Here is a 19,809-nt window from a genome sequence, read left to right on the forward strand (position 1 = left end):
AATAAAAAAAACAGCAAGTTCCATTGGATGTTGTAAATAGGATTACATTTACCCCCAGAATCACCTGTAAAGTAAAACTCAATTTGTGAAAAAGATCACCAAGAACTAAGTGGATATACTGTGTCATGAACCACTTATTACGAGCCAGAATGTGCATAAAATCTAAGAAAGAGTAAATAAATTTATATATTAGACAGAAAAATTGAAAGCTCACAACTATTTTAAAATAGTTTTAGCAGCATTTCAATATCTTCACATTGGGTTTTTTTATGACTTTTTTCTGACAGTTAGGGAAAGGGTAGGTATTAAAGGCAATCCGTTTGAGGGGTGAAATCCTGCTGACAATTTATATGCGCATGTAGCCCTTTCAAAAACCTATCTAGCAATAGCTTTACATTGACATTCCAACGAGGCTGTAGATCTGAAGCCTCTGTCACTCCAGCTTTGTTCCTCGCCCAGTGCTGCCTTCTCCTGTTTGATCGACAGCCTCATACGTCAAGCGGGTGGTGGCACTGGGCGGGGAATAGAGCTGCAGTGACAGAGGCTTTAGATCTACAAATAACTCTCCAGCCTCATTTGCATCTCAATTCAAACACTGATATCTCAGTTATGGAAGAACAGACTGGCCACGTAAATGTAGTGCTGGACTAGTCTATGAAAGAGCTACATGCGTATACAGTTTGGGATGCCGACAGATTCCGGTCATCTCGATTTTGTAATTTAAAGTAAAGACATGGCAGTAATGCTGATTACATTGCTACCTTAGGTGAAGAAAACAGCTTTGTTATTCTTCTGTAATCAGCATTTGAAGCTTTATACTAATTAGGTCTTCTCCTCCCAGTCAGAGTCACCTGTCCCTCCGACAGACAGAGCAGGTAGGTCATTCATAGACCAGAAATAATAAAGCATGGCACTTCTGGTCAGTAGGTGCTCAAATAGGGTCCTATTCCGTTAAATAAATATAAAACGTGGCACATGCGCTGTCTCCTTTGACCAATGAGTGTTTCCTGGGCAGTCCATATACTGATGAAATTCTACTGTATAGAGCAAAACGTCTTTGTTTTCTGGATTGCTACCATCAATAAAAAAAAAAAAATCATATTTGAGTGCCAAGTTTTATATCTACCTAATTCATAAACCAGAGGTAGGCAGAAGGACGAGGGAATTACAGACAAAGAAGAGAAGACCCCGTGCACAGTCTGGCCCCTGTGCACAGAAATCTAATTAGCAGAAAACTTAAAATGGTGGCTTAAGAATAACAAAGCAGATTTCTTCACCAAATCTATTAATGTAATCTAGCCACTGCTGTAACGGTGCAGTAACATATACTTTAGAAAACTGTGCTCATTGGTTCTCTTTAAAACCCATTGATTGCTTCTGGTTTAATTTGAAATTGAGAGGAACACTTGACTATTTTTCCGGCTCAGTGTCTGGAGCAGGCAAATAAAGAGCTACAGTGGTCGCCAGAGAAAGACCCTGCATGCATACAACATCCAATATGTGATGAGAGAATGTTTCTGTAACTTTTAAAGTTCCATGAAATATAATAGACTTTACATTTATTAATCTATATATTTTGAAATATAAATTTATTTGAATCCATTAGTCACACAAGACACACAACTCATTTACTCAGAAGAGGTTTTAATCTCTTCCGAAAACAAAAAACAAAAACTAGAACAGCTCATACCTGTATGAATTTTTTGTGTCACGGACCTCTCTATAACGGTCATACAGTGACTCTCTTGTATCGCGGGGGGCATCGCGAATGCGAATATCTCTTGTATCCCTTAGATCTTTTGAATCACGGGGGTCTCTATAGTCTCTAGGATCACGGCCATCTCTCAGATCTCTGGCATCCCTTGAGCTATGACCATCCCTGAAAACTCCATCACGAGTATCTCTGAAGTCTTTGTGGTCCCTAAAGTTTCTTGGTTCTTGTCCATCTCGCGAGTCCCGAATAGATCGCAAGTCTCGCTCTTTTGGCTCTCTGCTGTCTCTCCTTGGGCTGGATCGGAGAGGAGATCGGTCACGCCTTGGCTCCAAACTGTCACCATATCCATAAAATTCTCTGGAGCGCCAAAAACAAAGTTATTAGTGTCACGCAACTTTTTATAATACAACTTTTTCACTTGTGCGCCATCTCCTCCCTCCACCCAAAAAAATATATATTAAAAGCTTTCTCCTGATTTTCACAAGAATTATTGCAAAAGTACATAAATAAGAACACAACTCCTAGTCTTTGGACTTGAACAAATGATCACTGCAATAGTCACAGAGGTTATTTTAACAGCCATAAACTTTGTATTAACAGTTTTTTATTTTGACAACTTCAGGGCAAAATCACAACACACAAAACTGAAATGACTTGGTCCCTAGCAATTTAAAAATCACCATTTTTTTTTTTTAAATTGATTTATTTTTAAGAATTGCACATTCATTTACGTTCAGGGATTAAAGCAAAATTAATACAAAGTAGACATTTTGTAAGCTGATCAGCCCTGCACCAGGAAAGAAAAGCTCAAAAGAGGGCTATAAAATAAAGAAAATCTGAAATTCCAAAAACAGAATTTAAACCATGTCTGGACTCCTGTAAAATGCGATTGTACACGTTGTCGTTCCTTTAAGTCCACGGTTCAGAATAGGGAGTAAGACACTTTGCTTAATGTTACAACCCATTTGATAAAGTATATGTAGCAAATTTAAGTTATGCTTGACTGCGGTTTCGGTTTACTTTTTAAGTAAGGAAACATTTCAAACAGAGAAGCGGTTAGCGTTTTATCTGAAGAGAGTTTGAGTAAAAGAAAATTTTAAAAAATGACGATTTAAGTAGGATTTTAAAATGTGAGTTTGTTTTTTTGATTTATGACGTGTTTTTTTAATTTAATTTAATTTATTTATTTATTTATTTAAGTATCATGATAAAATGTTTATACCACACATTAAAAAGCAGGAGAACGCAAAAAGATTTTTCAAGGCTTCGCTGTAATCTCGTGACATTGGCAAATGGCCTGCTGGTGCGTAAGAAGTGTGAAGTCGTCCAGGAAAGTAACCATAAAGACGACAGTGAAGAAAGACTGATCCAGGAAATCCAACCAACAGAAGTGTGGCCTTCAATTACTTTACCTTCGTGGTGGGCTTGGCCTGGATGGAGCTTTATACATATTCCTTCTCTCCGCTGCCTTGTTAATATCTGAAAAGCACAATTAACCCATCTATTCAATAACTTGAAAGTAGTCACAATAACCAACATAATTCTAGGAAGAAAAACTACCACCATGGAGGAATTTATACAGAAGGATATTTATTTGGAGCCCAAGTAACATTACCTACACTACTACATAACATTGTCTATAAGCCATCATTACTAATTCATGATATTATGATAAACGTGATCACAAATATTTTTTTTCCACACTTATTTTAATGCATATTACACATTAAAATTCATCCACAAACAGTCTATTGTGGATTTCAATGGGAAATCACAAACCTGCACAGAATTTTTCTACAGATTTATAAATTAGTCATGGAAAAAACAGCATTAACGACAAAAGTATCATTTATTAAAAGTAGTTTCTCTGGCAGAAAGCCCAACACTTACTATTCGAAATGAACAGGACTAATCTACAAAATGTCATACTGCAAAGCCATTTCTGATTTTTCCAGCATCATTATACTGTGTGTGAAGGTAGACCGTTCGAGTGGAGAACAAAAGAAAGGAGGTCTTTTAAACGCCACAACCAGATTGCAGTTTTTGTTATTGTAAGACAAGATATTAAACGTCTAGACTTAGATTTTCATGATTTCAGTTTATTAATATGCAGTGAAATGTAAACTGTACACAAGGAGAAGCAGCAGCACAACCGCCTAATAGAAAAACATGTAGACAAGTGCCGCAGTTTAACATACGTGATCCATCAAGACTCTTAGGGTATATGCACAAGGTCAGTAAACGCTGCAGATTGGACGCAGCACACTTGCACTGCGTCCAATACGCAGCGGTCAGATGTTCCAGCATAGTGGATGGGATTTATACAAATCCCATACCCACTATGCGTTCCAGTTCTCCTGCGCCCCACGCGGAGACGGACATGCGGCGCGTCTTCACAAAACGCAGCATGTTAATATCTCTTGCGGAGACGCTAGTCTCCGCAAGAGAAATTCTATAGTGCAATGTATAGCATGTGGTGAAGCCGCATGTGTTCAATGAACACATGCGGCATCACCTGCATGCAGCGCTTTGGACGCAGCTTAGAGTACGCTGTGTTTAATGCGCTGCCAAAAAGGATCGTGTGCACATACCCTTAAAGGGCTGACCGAAGCACTCTACAAAGAAAATCCACCAGAGGTATTTAGTAACACAACAAAATATCCAACATTTCAACCCTAAACGAGTCACTATCAAGCTTTAGAACAGACAACTTGGGATTGAAATGCTGCATAAGTTGTAATGTTTGAAAATCCATTTAGGGTCGATTTTCATTATGGAGTACTGTGGTCATCTCTTGTATGTGAAAAGATGGGGAAAGATCAGATACCCCATGCCAGTTAGGTGGTATCTGTTCATTTTTACAATATAAATTTATTTATTTATTTATTTTTTTTTTTTTAGGAAAGTGTGCTTTTAGCTGGCAACAAGCAAGAGATGTGTTTGGTAAAGCAGTATATTGAAAAGAAAGTTTGCAGTCTTTCCAACCAGTTGATAGCAATACAAAACTGTATGCGAGACAAGAAATCCTGTGAACAGCCGTAGATATGACTGCTATAATCGCGCTAGTTCTAGCTTCATGTTTCATTTAAGAATTTTACTTCATGCCAGCTTTGTTAAATTATCTTCAAAATATTGGTTTGATTTTTTTTAGTTGCGCTTCGATTTTTGTTTTTGAAGTTTGCAAGCTTACAATTGTCAAAAATATTTCTGTTCCAACAAATTCATAGTTGCATGTAAAATGTGCTCCTTTTAGGCTCTGTTTACATTGGCAAGACATTACCCCTTGATCAAGCGAGGCGAAACGTGAGTAGAGGTGTTCCACCATCACAAGTGCAGTATTGATATCCTACCATTATGTTGTATTTTTATTTTGTCATCAGTACTGTTCATCTTCAGTGCTAGGATACTTGTGTATACCGTTTAGTATATATAGAGGGGGATTTGCTACTGATGTTGTAGAGCATTAGGCCAGTTATTTATATTAGTAGCCTTTACCCCTCTATTTTTCCATACTCTCCTACCATAATGCTTTTATATGCACATATTACCTGGTGATCAATAGGATTCTGAAGTGTAATTTCATATTCTATACTTGTACCATTTATCTCATGCAACCCTTTTGTGGTTTCCTGTGTGTATTTCTCCCAATTTCATATTATTAAAACAGAGAAGATCACTCTTTATATACTTTTGTTGTCCAAATTGCTTTTTGGTTTAGTATCTTAACTAGGCGAATGACTTCCAGCATGCTTCACAATTTGTGTCAGGTATTTTTAAGCAAAGTCTACAATAGACAAAGAACCTGAAATCAAGCTTCCAACTTTTTTTTCTAATTTCACTTTTTTTTTTAATAAATATTTTGTTTCATTATCGGTTTAGCTTTTTTTATGTAGGACAAGGAAAAATTTAGGAGTTCAAGAAATTTATTGCAAAACAAATAAAAAATGACCCAAACATTTAGGGCTTGTTTATTTAATGTCAACATTTTCTATAATTGTTTGTTAGATCCACATAAAAAGGAGTTTATATAAGTACACTTTAAAATAAAGTTGCAACATGACTTCCTATGAAATGTGCTCAAAAGTAGGCATTTGATTCAGTAAAATGATACAATTCGCAAAAAGTGTAGAACAGTTATTTTTATGTTGACCCTTGAGTCCTTTGTCCAATATTCCAGTTCTTATAGTAATTAAAGATAAAGTGGTCTTTACCCTGCTATACAGCATCAGCAAACTATGATCTTGAGTATAAAATGATGTCATGTGGTCCCACATTACCAAAACTGTAGCACCTGCTAAAAAATTGAACTTTGCTAAAATTAGTGCCCAGGTCATGCTATACTAGTCTAACCAGGGTGAGAAGGTACAAGGAAAAATGGAACCTCATTACATACAGATGTCCATTGTTAATGATCTTGTTCAACCTCAAAAAAAAACAACAAAAAAAAAACGAGAGGCTATGTGTCACTGGTTTGAATAAATATGCCAAAGTAGGTGGATATGTATATATATTTATACACGCACACGCACACACTCTGCAGGCAATAGCCCACACCAAGGCTGTGTGCCCACTATGAGTTTAAGCATTTCTGCAATGGTAATTCCGTTACTGAAACGCTTGGTAGAAGGTCTGCCATGTTCCCCAATGATAATCCGCATGTGCTGTGCACATGCTGCGGAGATTTCCGCTTTGGATTATCATTGCGGAAAAAAACACAGCACTACCAATTATTTTGCAGAATCAACGCCGCCATTGACTTGCATTGGACAGCATGACATCCGCATCACTGCATCTGCAGATACCATGCGTTTCAATGTGCGGATGGTACCCGGGTTTGGAGAAGAGGAGACTCTCCTCCGGACCCGGGTACCATAGTACCTGTATAAAAATAAAATAAAAAATATACATTATACTCACCTGCTGATGGCCTCCGGTGTCCTTATCCGATCAGTCTTGGCTTGCCGGCAGCTCGCGATGGTCTAAAAAGGACCTGCCATGACGTCATTTAGTCATGTGACGGGTCACGCGACATCGGCGGTCGCGTGACCCGTCACATGACTAAATGACGTCATGACGTGTCCTTTTAGTCCACCGCGAGCTGCCGGCAAGCCAAGACGCATCGGATAAGGACACCGGGGGCCATCATAAGGCAAGTATAATATTTATTTTTTACAATTCTTTTACGGTCACACTATATAAATCCATGCCAGTTGCATGGATTTATATAGTTGAACAAGTTGTCAAGCACTTTCCAAGTGATGCTAAAATCGCTTGGAAAGCGCTTGTCAACCCGCATGCGGAAATGCATGTGAAAAACGCTTCACTTCCGCTTGTCCCTGTCAGGAAAAAAGCATGTACAATCCGCATACGTTTTTTCTGCCAGGGAGATGCAGAGACGGTCAGGAAAAATCCGGAGCATTTCTGCATCGTGGGCACATTTCTTTAAGGCTAAGTTTCAGGACTTGCAGAAATTTGCTTCAGGGTGTTGTGAGCATTGAACAACTTTCTGAATGATAAAGTACACAAACCTAATTTTTGGCAGGTTAGTGCCCCATGATGCAACAGAATAAAATAGTCAGAGTTAAAGAATCTCATTCAATCATGTTTATTCTGTCGTAATTTCCTTTAAATTTAAACAAAAATCATGAGTTGTGGATGTAAACACTTTTTATTTAGAAAGGACGACTACAAAAAGTAAGATACATGCATGGAAATGAGTATACAAACTTGTTTAATCCCTCCGCCCCGTGCCTGTTTTCACCTTCATGGCCAGGCAAAATTTTACAATTCCTACCAGTGTAACTTTATGAGGTAATAACTCTGGAACGCTTCAACAGATCCTACTGATTCTAAGATTCTGTTTTTTTAGTGACACATTGTTCTTTATGTTAGTGGTAAATTTAGATAGAAATTCTTTTGAGCTTGTGAAAATATCGGAATTTTGGCAAAAATTTTACAATTTTCAAACTCTCAATTTTTACATCCTTAAACCAGTTAGTCATGCCGTACAAAGTTTATAAATAACATTTCCCACACGTCTACTTTACATCACCATAATTTTTGAAACAAGTTTTTTTTTTTTTGTTAGGAAGTTGGACGGGTTAAGAGTTTATCAGCAATTTCTCATTTCTACATGAAAATTTACAGAAGTATTTTTTTGGGGGGTTAGGGACCATATCACTTATGTAACTGAAAATACTCAGTGACCATTTTAAAATCTGCACCCCTCAAAGTGCTCAAAAACACATCTAAGTAGTTGATTAACCCTTTAGGTGCATGACAGGAATTAAAGAAATGTGGAAGAACAAAAAAATTAACATTTTAATTTTTCACACAAAAATGTTCATTTAGCCTCGAATTTAGCATTTACAAGGGTAAAGGAGAAAAGAACAGTACAATTTATCACGAGTAGTCAGATACCAAATATGTGGCTGAAAACCACTGTTTGGGCGCACAGCAGGGCTCGAATGAGGAGCACCAATTGACTTTTGGAGATCAAAATTGGCTGGAATAGATAGAGGGAGCAATGTCGCATTTGCAGATCCCCTGACATGCCAAAACAGCAGAACCCCCCCACAAGTGACCCAATTTTGGAAACTACACTTCTTGAGGAATTCATCTATAAGCATTTTTAACCCTCAGGCGATTCATCGAATTGTATAACATGGGGTCGAGTCAATTTTCAAAAGGGATAATAGAAGAAATTGCGTAACAAATAGTGCCATTCTTATTCTCCTGAGTGCGCTGTAACCCCATTTGTGGTTGAAAACTACTTTTGAGGCGGAGTGCAAGACTCGGAAGGGAAAGAGCACCATTTTATAGTGCACATTTTGCTGGAATGGTTTGAGGGTGCCATGTGACATTGGCAGAACTCCCCCCATAAGTGACCTCATTTTGCAAACTACACATACCAATTTATTCATTTGGGGTGCAGTGATCATATCGACATCACAAGTGTGTCACAGAATGTTGTACCATTTTTACCATGATATAACTTTGTATTGTACATTGTGGTACCGCATTGTGAATATTTCCACAAATACATATGGTTTGACCGTGATATTGCAGCAATGCAAAGTCATGTAGATGTTTGGTGTACAGGGCAAAGCACCAGTTACTATTGGCTTTTGGTCTTGAGTTATATATGGGCAAAGTTTGGCATAAATTTTATGCGACGCGTTTTACAAGCTACTTTGACACAAAATTGCGGCCGAAATATTGTTTTGTCATAGCCGGTAATAATTTTATCGTGTTTAGCAGCAAAAGTTGAGCTAGTATGCCAAATTTCAGCATCATAGCCAGTATAGAACTCTAATGGCTATGTGCCAAAGTTTGCAAAATCCTATTAGCTGAAGCCGCAGGCTTGGTGGAACCTCCAGTGAAAGGTCAACAGTGCCCAATGTATTTGAGATCTGGCCCTAAAAATTTACAGAACCTCTTTTCAAACATACATGTACATCCTTATAAATTTTCAGCAAAATCGGAGGTCGAGTGGGGACCACTGGTCCACTTGACATGGAATGACTCAGTAATACATCTACTACTAGGTATAGGGCATAAAGTAGGAGGAGTGAGGCAAGGGTAAACTATCCCTAAAACAATGCACCCTATAATGAACCCTGCCCAACCGGACGTTGGGAGCCTTTAAAGGAACACAAGATTGTTAAAAATTTAAAATTGAGAAATCTAGAAAGCTCTGCATGGCTTACATATTTACCATGACCTTAGGACAAAGACAATACTGGGATAACTATGAAAATAAAGCCCCACATAGCTACCAGTTCGCCATGACATCAACGTCTCCCCCCATTCAGATACTGCTTAATGAGAAAATGTGTAAGCGATGGGAGTGCATAAACAGCTGGATTTCTTTTGGTGGTGGGGGGGGGGGGGGGAGAGGAGCAGTAGCGCTTTCCTAGAGCCTTTGTGCTACAAGAAGGGCTGTGGAGTCGGTAAGCCAAACCTCCGACTCCTCAACTTCCATGACACCGACTCCACGACTCAGACTCCCTCATACATGGCTCATGTTTAAGTGATAAATTTACTGTAGCACAGATTCATCTCAGCTAAAAGTCTAGACCCTTAGATAAGGAATACGACATTTCATAACATTCCCAAATTCTTATGAAAAAAATATTCCCCACAAACTGCATTGAACTACTGTACCCAATTTATAATGTATTTTAGGAGTCGGAGTTGGTCCATTTTATACCGACTCCACCAAAATGGGCTCGGACTCCACAGCCAAGGCTACCAGTAAAGGGGAAGCCCCCTAGATTTCCATTGATTGATGACGGACCCGAGTGGGGACTTGTTTTTTTTTTGTAATTCAAGTTGAAGCTTTTATTGGGAACATTATACATAACATTTTGGATCACATTTATCCTGTGATTTAATGAAGAATTTAAATCAGGGCTTCAATCTAAATCTCCAAATTACGCGTCTCAGATGAAACCACCGAAGGATCCAATCACTATAGTGAGGCAGAACTTCTCTGGACTCAGTCTGGCCTGTGTTCAGCGGTGTCCTTTTCAGAGGAGCACAAAATTGGTTGACCGTGCTTTTATGCATGCTTGAAAAGACGAACACCATCGGAGCATAAGGCAGACGCCATCCACAGTGTCCCCATCTGCCTCATTATAGGGAATCTTCCGACAGGGGTTCGGTCTGAATCACGTAATTCAGAGATTTACACGGAAACCCCGTTGTAAGCACCCAGGGTAGAGCGCACGATAAATGCGAGCCAAGCCTTGCTGCGATCTTTGGGAGGCAGAATGAATAGATCAACAGCAGGTGAAGAATAGGTTTTATATATATTTTTATGCTGTCTCTTGTGTGGTATAAGTGATAGAAAAAACTGATCACTGAACTTATGTTTGGCTGCTGTCACACACCAAGACGCTTTTTTTTTTGCATCGCCATATTTGGAGAGCTACAATTTTTCTATATTTCTGACAACAGTCATGTGATGGCTTGTTTTTTTATGGGAGGAGTTGCCATTTTTATTGGTACTATTTTCAGTCAATGTTTTTTGATCGCTTTTGTATTCCGATTTTGGTGAGCCAGAATGAACAAGAACCAGCAATACAGGATTATTATTTTTTTTTTTATCCTGTTCACCGTGCGATAAAAGTGACAAGACAAAACTTTATTATTCAGGTCAATACGATTACAGCGACACCACATTTATATAATTTTATTTAAATGTTTTAGCGCTTTCACACAAACTTTTATAGAACAAAAAAATTATTTTTGCAGTGCTCAATTCTGAGAGCTATAGCTTTATTTCTCCGCTGTAACATCCCTGGCGGCGTGCTGGCATGGCTTACCACCTTCCACCATGCAAGACCGCCATCTTACCTATCAGTCCTGGCAGCACACTTTGCTCTAGTACCTGCTGTGTGCATGTCTCTTGTCTGATTGCTTAGGGCGGCGGCGCGGTTACTACCTGATTCTTATAGTTACTGTGTGCACACTCCTAATGCATCCCCAGCCTATTGTTGTGAGTCACTGGATACTTAAACCCCCTCCACCCAGTAGGAGGTGCCTGAGCAACACTTTCTTTCAGTGTGTTCTGTGCAACCGAGTTGCCAGGTCCTGTCCTGTATCTTGTCTGTTCTGCCACCCTGGGGGCTGTATCCCCAGGCCCGTTACCTGTATCTGTGACTTCTAGTCTGTTTCCGCCACCCTGGGGGCGGAGTTCCCAGGCTCGTTCCTGTATTTTGTTCCGGGTTCAGTTCCTGTCTGAACTGTGTCCTAGCCCGTTACTTGTTAGTCTCTATGTCCGTACCTTCCCTTTTGCTGCAGTGTCTGAACCTGCACCTAACTCCAACTCGTTGTCTCTGTACTTCTGTTTGAGAGTGGTGTCCACTCGCTACTTCAATGTAAGTACCTTGTGTGTATCTGCTCTGCTCGTCTAGCGCACCTGCGGGTTTTGCTCTGCTCTGCTCGTCTAGCGCACCTGCGGGTTTTGCTCTGCTCGTCTAGCGCACCTGCAGGTTTTGCTCTGCTCGTCTAGCGCACCTGCGGGTTTTGCTCTGCTCGTCTACAGCACCTGCGGGTTTTGCTTCAAGAGGTAGTCACCGGAAATGGTTTTCACTTCACAGGTGTGCCCTGTCAAGTTTAATAAGTGGGATTTCTTGCCTTATAAATGGGGTTGGGACTATCAGTTGTGTTGTGCAGAAGTCTGGTGGATACACAGCTGATAGTCCTACTGAATAGACTGTTAGAATTTGTATTATGGAAAGAAAAAAGCAACTAGGTAAAGAAAAACTAGCGGCCTTCATTACTTTAAGAAATGAAGGTCAGCCAGTCTGAAAAATTGGGCAAACTTTGAATGTTTCCCCAAGTGCAGTTGCAAAAACCATCAAGCACAACAAAGAAACTGGCTCACATGAGGACCGCCCCAGGAAAGGAAGACCAAGAGTCACCTCTGCTTCTGAGGATAAGTTTATCCGAGTCACCAGCCTCAGAAATCGCAGGTTAACAGCAGCTCAGATTAGAGATCAGGTCAATGCCAGGAGACTTTGTGCAGCAGGCCTTCATGGTAAAATAGGTGCTAGGAAACCAGTGCTAAGGACAGGCAACAAGCAGAAGAGACTTGATTGGGCTAAAGAACACAAGGAATGGACATTAGACCAGTAGAAATCTGTGCTTTGGTCTGATGAGACCAAATTTGAGATCTTTGGTTCCAACCACCGTGTCTTTGTGCAACGCAGAAAAGGTGAACGGATGGGCTCTACATGCCTGGTTCCCACCGTGAAGCATGGAGGAGGAGGTGTGATGGTGTGGGGGTGCTTTGATGGTGACACTGTTGGGGATTTATTCAAAATTGAAGGCATACTGAACCAGCATGGCTACCACAGCATCTTGCAGCGGCATGCTATTCCATCCGGTTTGCGTTTAGTTGGACCATCATTTATTTTTAAACAGGACAATGACCCCAAACACACTTCCAGGCTGTGTAAGGGCTATTTGACCAAGAAGGAGAGTGATGGGGTGCTACGCCAGATGACCTGGCCTCCAATGTCACCAGACCTGAACCCAATCGAGATGGTTTGGGGTGAGCTGGACCGCAGAGTGAAGGCAAAAGGGCCGACAAGCGCTAAGCATCTCTGGGAACTCCTTCAAGATTGTTGGAAGACCACTTCCAGTGACTACCTCTTGAAGCTCATCAAGAGAATGCCAAGAGTGTGCAAAGCAGTCATCAAAGCAAAAGGTGGCTACTTTGAAGAACTTAGAATATAAGACATATTTGCAGTTGTTTCACACTTTTTTGTTAAGTATATAATTCCACATGTGTAAATTCATAGTTTTGATGCCTTCCGTGTGAATGTACAATTTTCAGTCATGAAAATACAGAAAAATGAGAAGGTGTGTCCAAACTTTTGGTCTGTACTAAAATAAATATATATATATATATATATATATATATATATATATATATATATTTATATTTATATTTATATATAATCCCAAAATGTGATAACATTTTTGAAACAGCGCCCCTCAATTTATTCAAAACTGCTGTCAGGTGGTTTGTTAACCCTTCAGGTGCTTCTCAGGAAATGAAATGACAGGAATGAATAATTATACTTTTACCTCTAAAACGTTACTAACATCTGAACAGGTCACAATAGCAGGCAGACTGCAAGGCTATGAGAACACAATCCGGACGTAGCAGAGCTTTGGACGCAGCATATTTTTGCAGCGTCCAAAACGCTGCGTTCTACTGAACGCAGGTAAATCCACATATGTTCACTGAATCATTCAGTACAATGAACGCATTCAATACATTCTAGTTGTCAAATTTCTGTTGCAGAGACTAGTGATCCACAGTCTCAGATGCACGCATTGTGGACATGGGATTTCTAGAAATACCATCCACTATGCTATAACATCTGGCCGCTGCATAAACACAGCGTCAAACCCGCAGTATTTCCTGATGGTGGGCACATACCCCAAAGCTGTTACTTGACCTTGGATTGCCATGGCAAAAATAAGGAGCACAACACCGTGATCTCAGGGTATTGACAGGGTAACAAAGAGGTAGCCCCCCAAACTCTGTTAACTATCTAGATTCCCTGGTCCCCATTAAGCGCAGGACCTTGGGGGTTAACTGTTATGGTTGACAACAACACAGATTGTGAATGATGCAGCAGGGTGGCTGCTAAAGTGTACAGCTGCTGCATTTTCACCCGTTGGGGGATGTTATTCTCTTATATTTTAGGTCCGCCAAAAAAAAAAAAAAAAAGCAAATTGGTGGTCATTAAATGGTTAAGACGCAACATAGTATAGCCAATCATTACCCCATTGCTCATACAGTCGTTATGGCATTTAGCCACACCGGCAGTCGTAAGAAATTAAACACTTCATGGCAGTTTAACATTACACCCTAAACCTAGTTACATATACCGTATTTTTTGGACCACAAGACGCACTTTCTTTCCCCCAATATTTGGGAGGAAAATGGGGGGTGCGTCTTATGGTCCGAACGTTACCTGCGGTGGTGGTCAAGTGGGATTGCAGGGCCCTCCAGGAATGTGTCGGTGTCAGCAGAAGTGAGCGGCTGGGACCGGCACCTGTTCCTGGCCGGTACTGGGGCTGGTGTCGGGCTGTGAGCGGCGTGCGACCTGCACAGGTTTCCGGTGTGCACGGCCATCTTCCTAGAGCTGTGATTTACAGGAAAATGGCCGCTCAAGCCGGCGCATGCGTGGACCGGTAACTCCGGCGGCCATTTTCCTGTAGATCACAGCTCTAGGAAGATGGCCGCGCACACCGGAAACCTGCGCAGGTCGCACTGCTTCGCCGCTCGCAGCCCGGCACCAACCGCAGCCCGGTACATACCCCAGCCAGAGGCCCCCCGGTCCCAGCCCCCAGCCAGAGGCCTCCGCACAGGAACAGGCCAGGCTAAGGGCCTCAGCCAGACACAGGCCCCGGCCCATCCAGGCTCCACAGCATCTGACCTCTTCTGCGGCAGCCGCCGACTTCCTGAGGGACCCTGCCTCTTGTGACCCTCGCTTCACTGCCCCCCCCCCCCCCCCCCAAGGTAAGATACCGTACCTATTCAGACTATAAGATGGTGCGTCTTATAGTCCGAAAAATAAGGTAATTAGACGCATCTCCAGTTTGCATACTTTCACAGTATTCTATCCTTCAGAAGTCTGGTTTTGCTGTATGCTGCTGCAGGTTTTCACTGACAGTGCACATTATATAGGATTATTCACACGCAAGTTCCATTTTTTTGCCAAATTATAGGTCATGTGATCTCATGGTGACGTCCTGGGAAGAGCATGGCTTTGGCCCCAATACATCAAGCAGTTTTCTGGCCTAGGTGTTTTGATGTCAAATTTTTGTGAAACTTCACGTCGCATAAAACTTTTCCAGGTCTTACCATTTTTTGTGACAACTGCAATCAGCTCTGCCTATTCTTAGAAAATGGGGTGGAGCTCAAGCAGTAGGGGGCACGGCTGTACAAGCCTGATCTATAGCATAAATTCTGATGACTTGAAGTGGCGTAATTTACAGCAGAAATGTATGCCACTCCCTGACGCTTGTAACATTTTTGCTGATGGCGCTCAGCAGGTGAAACATGCGCCAAATTCATTAAATAAAACGTCACATTTCAGAAAATCAGCAAAAAGTGTTAAAATACTAAAAATCACTCTACAGACACAATCTGCTCTCTACCACCACCTGCTTTTAAAAAACAGAGAATGCTGCAGACTGTCCTCCTTAAAGGGGGATATCCGGGACTTAAAAAAAAAAAAAAGGCATGTAGTTGTTAACAGACCTGCCTGTTTTACCTGGCACCAGTCATTGACCGCTCCTGCCAGAGATTCAGCTGCTCTTTGTCAACAGAGCAGCAGTTTATCTTCCTGATGAACAGGGCGTGACTACTGGTGTCATGCTTATTGACAGCGGTCTCTCTGCTGCCTAACTGGGGGAAGCCAGCTGTCAATCAGCATGACGTCAGTAGTCACACCCTGTCATCAGTAAGAGAAACTACATGCCTTATTTTTTTTTAAGTCCCAGATATCCCCTTTAACTCCTGGGCCATTTTCCATTTTTGCGCTTTCGTTTTTTTTTTTGCTCCTCTACTTCCCAGAGCCATAACCTTTTATATTTTTCAGTCAATATGGCCATGTGAGGGCTTATTTTTTGCGGGACAAGTTGTACTTTTGAATGACACCATTGCTTTTACCATAACTTGTACTGCAAAAAAAGGGAAAAAAATTACAAGTAAAATTGCAAAATATGTGCAATGCCACAGTTTTTTTTTAATCATGTTCACTAAATGCTAAACTGAACTGCCATTATGATTTCCCAGGTCATTACGAGTTCGTAGAAACTAAAACATGTATAGTTTTTTGTTTTTTTTTATTTAAAAGGGAATCTGTCACCCCCTGGGAGATATCACACCTCTACTATGGGCATATAGGTGATAGAAAAGTAAATCTATACATACCTGCATCGCCCATATTAGAGATCTGATTGCAGAGAAAACTGTTTTTATCATCTCTGGTTTTCCACAGGCTTGGCGTCTGGGGGAAGCCAAGAAATCCCCGCCTATCTGCTTATTATTCCCCGAAATCCCTGCCTATATGCTTAGTTACCATACCCCCCTCCCCTGCACGTCCAGGGCCCTGTGACGTGCACTGTGCTCCCTGACTACCCGGGCATGCGCAAAGTGCCGCTCACATAAAGCGTGCTTTGCTTTATCCCGGTCCCGTCTCTCTGTGCTGCATGCTTCTATTGCGCAGGCGCCGGGGAGTCACTGTTACTTCCGTGCCTCTTGCAATAGAACCCTGCGGCGCAGTGCACAGAGAGACAGGGCCGGGAGGAATCAAAGCACGCTCTATGTGAGCGGCACTGTGCGCATGCCTGGGAAGTGAGGGAGCACAGTGCACATCACAGGGCCCTGGACGTGCAGGGGAGGAGGGGGGGGGTGAGCAGAGAATATGGTAACTAAATATATAGGTAGGGATTTCAGTGAATAATAAACAGTCAGGATAAAAACACTTTTCTCTGCAATCAAACCTGTACTATGGGCCATACAAGTATATATAGATTTACTTTTCTATAACCTGTATGCCCATAGTAGAGGTCTGATATCTCCCAGGGGTGACAGATTCTCTTTAGGAGGTGAAAAAAAAATCCAAAAGTTTGTTAAAAAAAAATTTCCGAGACCCATAGCGTCTCCATTTTTTTGGCATCTGGGGCCAGGTGAGGGCTTATTTTTTTGCACACAGGAGCTGAAGATTTTATTGATACCATTTTGGGATAGATGCAGTGTTTTGATGGCATGTTATTGCATTTTAATGCAATGTTACGCCAATCAAAAAAACATAATTCGATTATTTTATATATTGATAGATTGGGCGATTCTGGATGCGGCGATACCAAATATGTGCATACCTGATTTTTTTTTTATAGTTTTATTTTGAATGGGCCAAAAAGGGGGTGATTTAAACTAATATTTTTACATGCTTCAATAGTCCAATGAGTTGTCATATCAACCCATCGGCGACCCGCTGTCATGTGAAATGGGCACCAATGGGCGGGACTAGTGACGTCCTTCCGCCGTGGCCATGTTAAATGCCACTACCAGAGATTGATAGCAGCATTAAACATGTTAACAGCCGAGGGTGGATTGCGATTCCACCCGCGGCTGTTAGGGGCACATGACAACTGATCATCGCTGGAGCACGTGCCAAAGGAAGAAACACGCCATGTTCTGAACATGTACGGCACATGTCGTAAAGGGGTTAGGGCATCCTTTGAAGAGAATTTTTTTTTCCAGAGACATGCTGAAAAAGTCTTGAAAAATGCAGTAATCTTTTGATTCCTCCATATAGCGTATGAAGTGGGTAAGTAATTTTAAGTTAAAGGGGATGTTGCGCTTCAGAAAATGTTAATCCTCAGGCGCAGGTTTTGCTAAAGAAATAAACCATGCTGTAATCGCCTTCCCAGAGTCCACCAGTGACTCTTCCTGCTGCTCATGTGCATATCAATTCAAAATGCCGATTTCTCAGGAATGGAGGAAGGGACTAGCCATGTAAAAGGTATTGATGGAATAGTAATTGAAAGCCCTACAAGTGCATCCTGATGACAGATTCCCTTTATAGGAAACCTGTGCTGTCATGTCCGCAAACACCATTAACCCCTTCAGGACCCAGCCTATTTTGACCCTAAAGACCTTGGCATTTTTGTCAATTCTGACCAGTGTCCCTTTACTAAGTAAAAACTCTGGAACACTTCAACGGATCCTAGCGATTCTGAGACTGTTTTTTCGTGACATATTGGGCTTCATGTTAATATTAAATTTAGGTCGATAATATTTGCGTTTATTTGTGAAAAAATCAAAAATATGGGAAAAAATTTGAAAATTTTGCAATTTTCAAATTTTGAATTTTTATTCTACTAAACCAGAGAGTGATGTGACACAAAATAGTTAATAAATAACATTTCCCACATGTCTACTTTACATCAGCACAATTTTGGGAAAAAAAAAAAATTTTGGTAGGAAGTTTGAAGGGTTCAAAGTTCATCAGCAATTTATCTTTTTTCCAGCAAAATTTACAAAACCATTTTTTTAGTGACCACATCACATTTGAAGTCCCTTTGAGGTGTCTTTATGACAGAAAACACACAAAAGTGACACCATTCCAAAAAACTGCACCCCTCAAGCTACTCAAAACTACATTTAAGAAGATTATTAACCCTTCAGGTGCATCACAGGAACTAAAGCCACATGGAAGAAAAAAATGAACATTTTTATTTTTCTAACAAAAATTTTCTTTTAGCCTAAATTTTTTAATTTTCACATGGGTAACAGGATAAAATGCATCCTAAAATTTGTTGGTCAATTTCTCCTGAGTACACGGATACCTCATATGTGGTCATAAACCACTGTTTGGGCACACGGCAGGGCTCAGAAGGGAAGGAGCGCCATTTTACTTTTTGAATGGAAAATTAGCTCCAAAAGTCAAATTGCGCTCCTTCTCTTCTGAGCCCTGCCATGCGCCCAAACAGTGGTTTATGACCACATATGAGGTATCAGTGTACTCAGGAGAAATTGACCAACACATTTTAGGATGCATTTTATCCTGTTACCCATGTGAAAATTAAAAAATTTAGGCTAAAAGAAAATTTGTGAAAAAAAAAAAGTACTTTTTTGTTTTCACAGATCATTTTGTGAAGCACCTGGGGGTTCCAAGTGCTCACTATGCATCTAGATAGGTGCCTTGGGGGGTCTAGTTTCCAAAATGGGGTCACTTGTGGGGGAGCTCCACTTTTTAGGCACATTAGGGGCTCTCCAAACGCAACATGGTGTCCGCTAACAATTTGAGCCGATTTTCCATTCAATTTGTTTGCGGACACCATGTCGCGTTTGGAGAGCCGCTGTGTGCCCAAACATTGGAGCTCATCTACAAGTGACCCCATTTTGGAAACTAGACCCCCCAAGGCACCTATCTAGATGCATAGTGAGCACTTGGAACCCCCAGATCCTTCACAAATTAATCCGTAAAAATCCAAAAAGTGTTTTTTTTTCCACTTTTTCATTTTTATGAATCAATTTGTGAAGCACCTGGGGGTTCCAAGTGCTCACTATGCATCTATATAGGTGCCTTGGGGGGGGTCTAGTTTCCAAAATGGGGTCACTTGTGGGGGAGCTCCAATGTTTGGGCACACAGCGGCTCTCCAAAAGCAACATGGTGTCCGCTAACAAATTGTCGACTCAAATTGTTAGAAGACACCATGTTGCGTTTGGAGAGCCGGTGTGTGCCCAAACATTGGAGCTCCCCCACAAGTGACCCCATTTTGGAAACTAGACCCCCCCAAGGCACCTATCTAGATGCATAGTGAGCACTTGGAACCCCCAGATCCTTCACAAATTAATCCGTAAAAATCCAAAAAGTGTTTTTTTTTCCACTTTTTCATTTTTATCAATCAATTTGTGAAGCACCTGGGGGTTCCAAGTGCTCACTATGCATCTATATAGGTGCCTTGGGGGGTCTAGTTTCCAAAATGGGGTCACTTGTTGGGGAGCTCCAATGTTTGGGCACACAGGGACTCTCCAAACGCAACATGGT

General features: G+C 41.1%; 1 protein-coding gene across 3 annotated transcripts in view; it reads right to left on the reverse strand.

Annotated features, from left to right (window-relative positions):
* Positions 1-19,809, reverse strand: part of NCOA5 (nuclear receptor coactivator 5) — a 72,114-nt gene that overhangs the window by 22,567 nt on the left and 29,738 nt on the right. For all 3 annotated transcript variants that reach the window (XM_073683909.1, XM_073683908.1, XM_073683910.1), the window contains 2 exons: positions 3,127-3,193; positions 1,691-2,071 (listed from right to left, as the gene is read on the reverse strand). In XM_073683909.1, coding sequence (XP_073540010.1) covers positions 1,691-2,071; positions 3,127-3,193 — 448 coding nt within the window. The remainder of the gene's footprint in view (positions 1-1,690; positions 2,072-3,126; positions 3,194-19,809) is intronic.

Source organism: Phyllobates terribilis, unplaced genomic scaffold (assembly GCF_046119375.1).
Source record: "Phyllobates terribilis strain yellow unplaced genomic scaffold, ASM4611937v1 Scaffold_5__5_contigs__length_657084704, whole genome shotgun sequence".
Lineage (NCBI taxonomy): Eukaryota > Metazoa > Chordata > Amphibia > Anura > Dendrobatidae > Phyllobates > Phyllobates terribilis.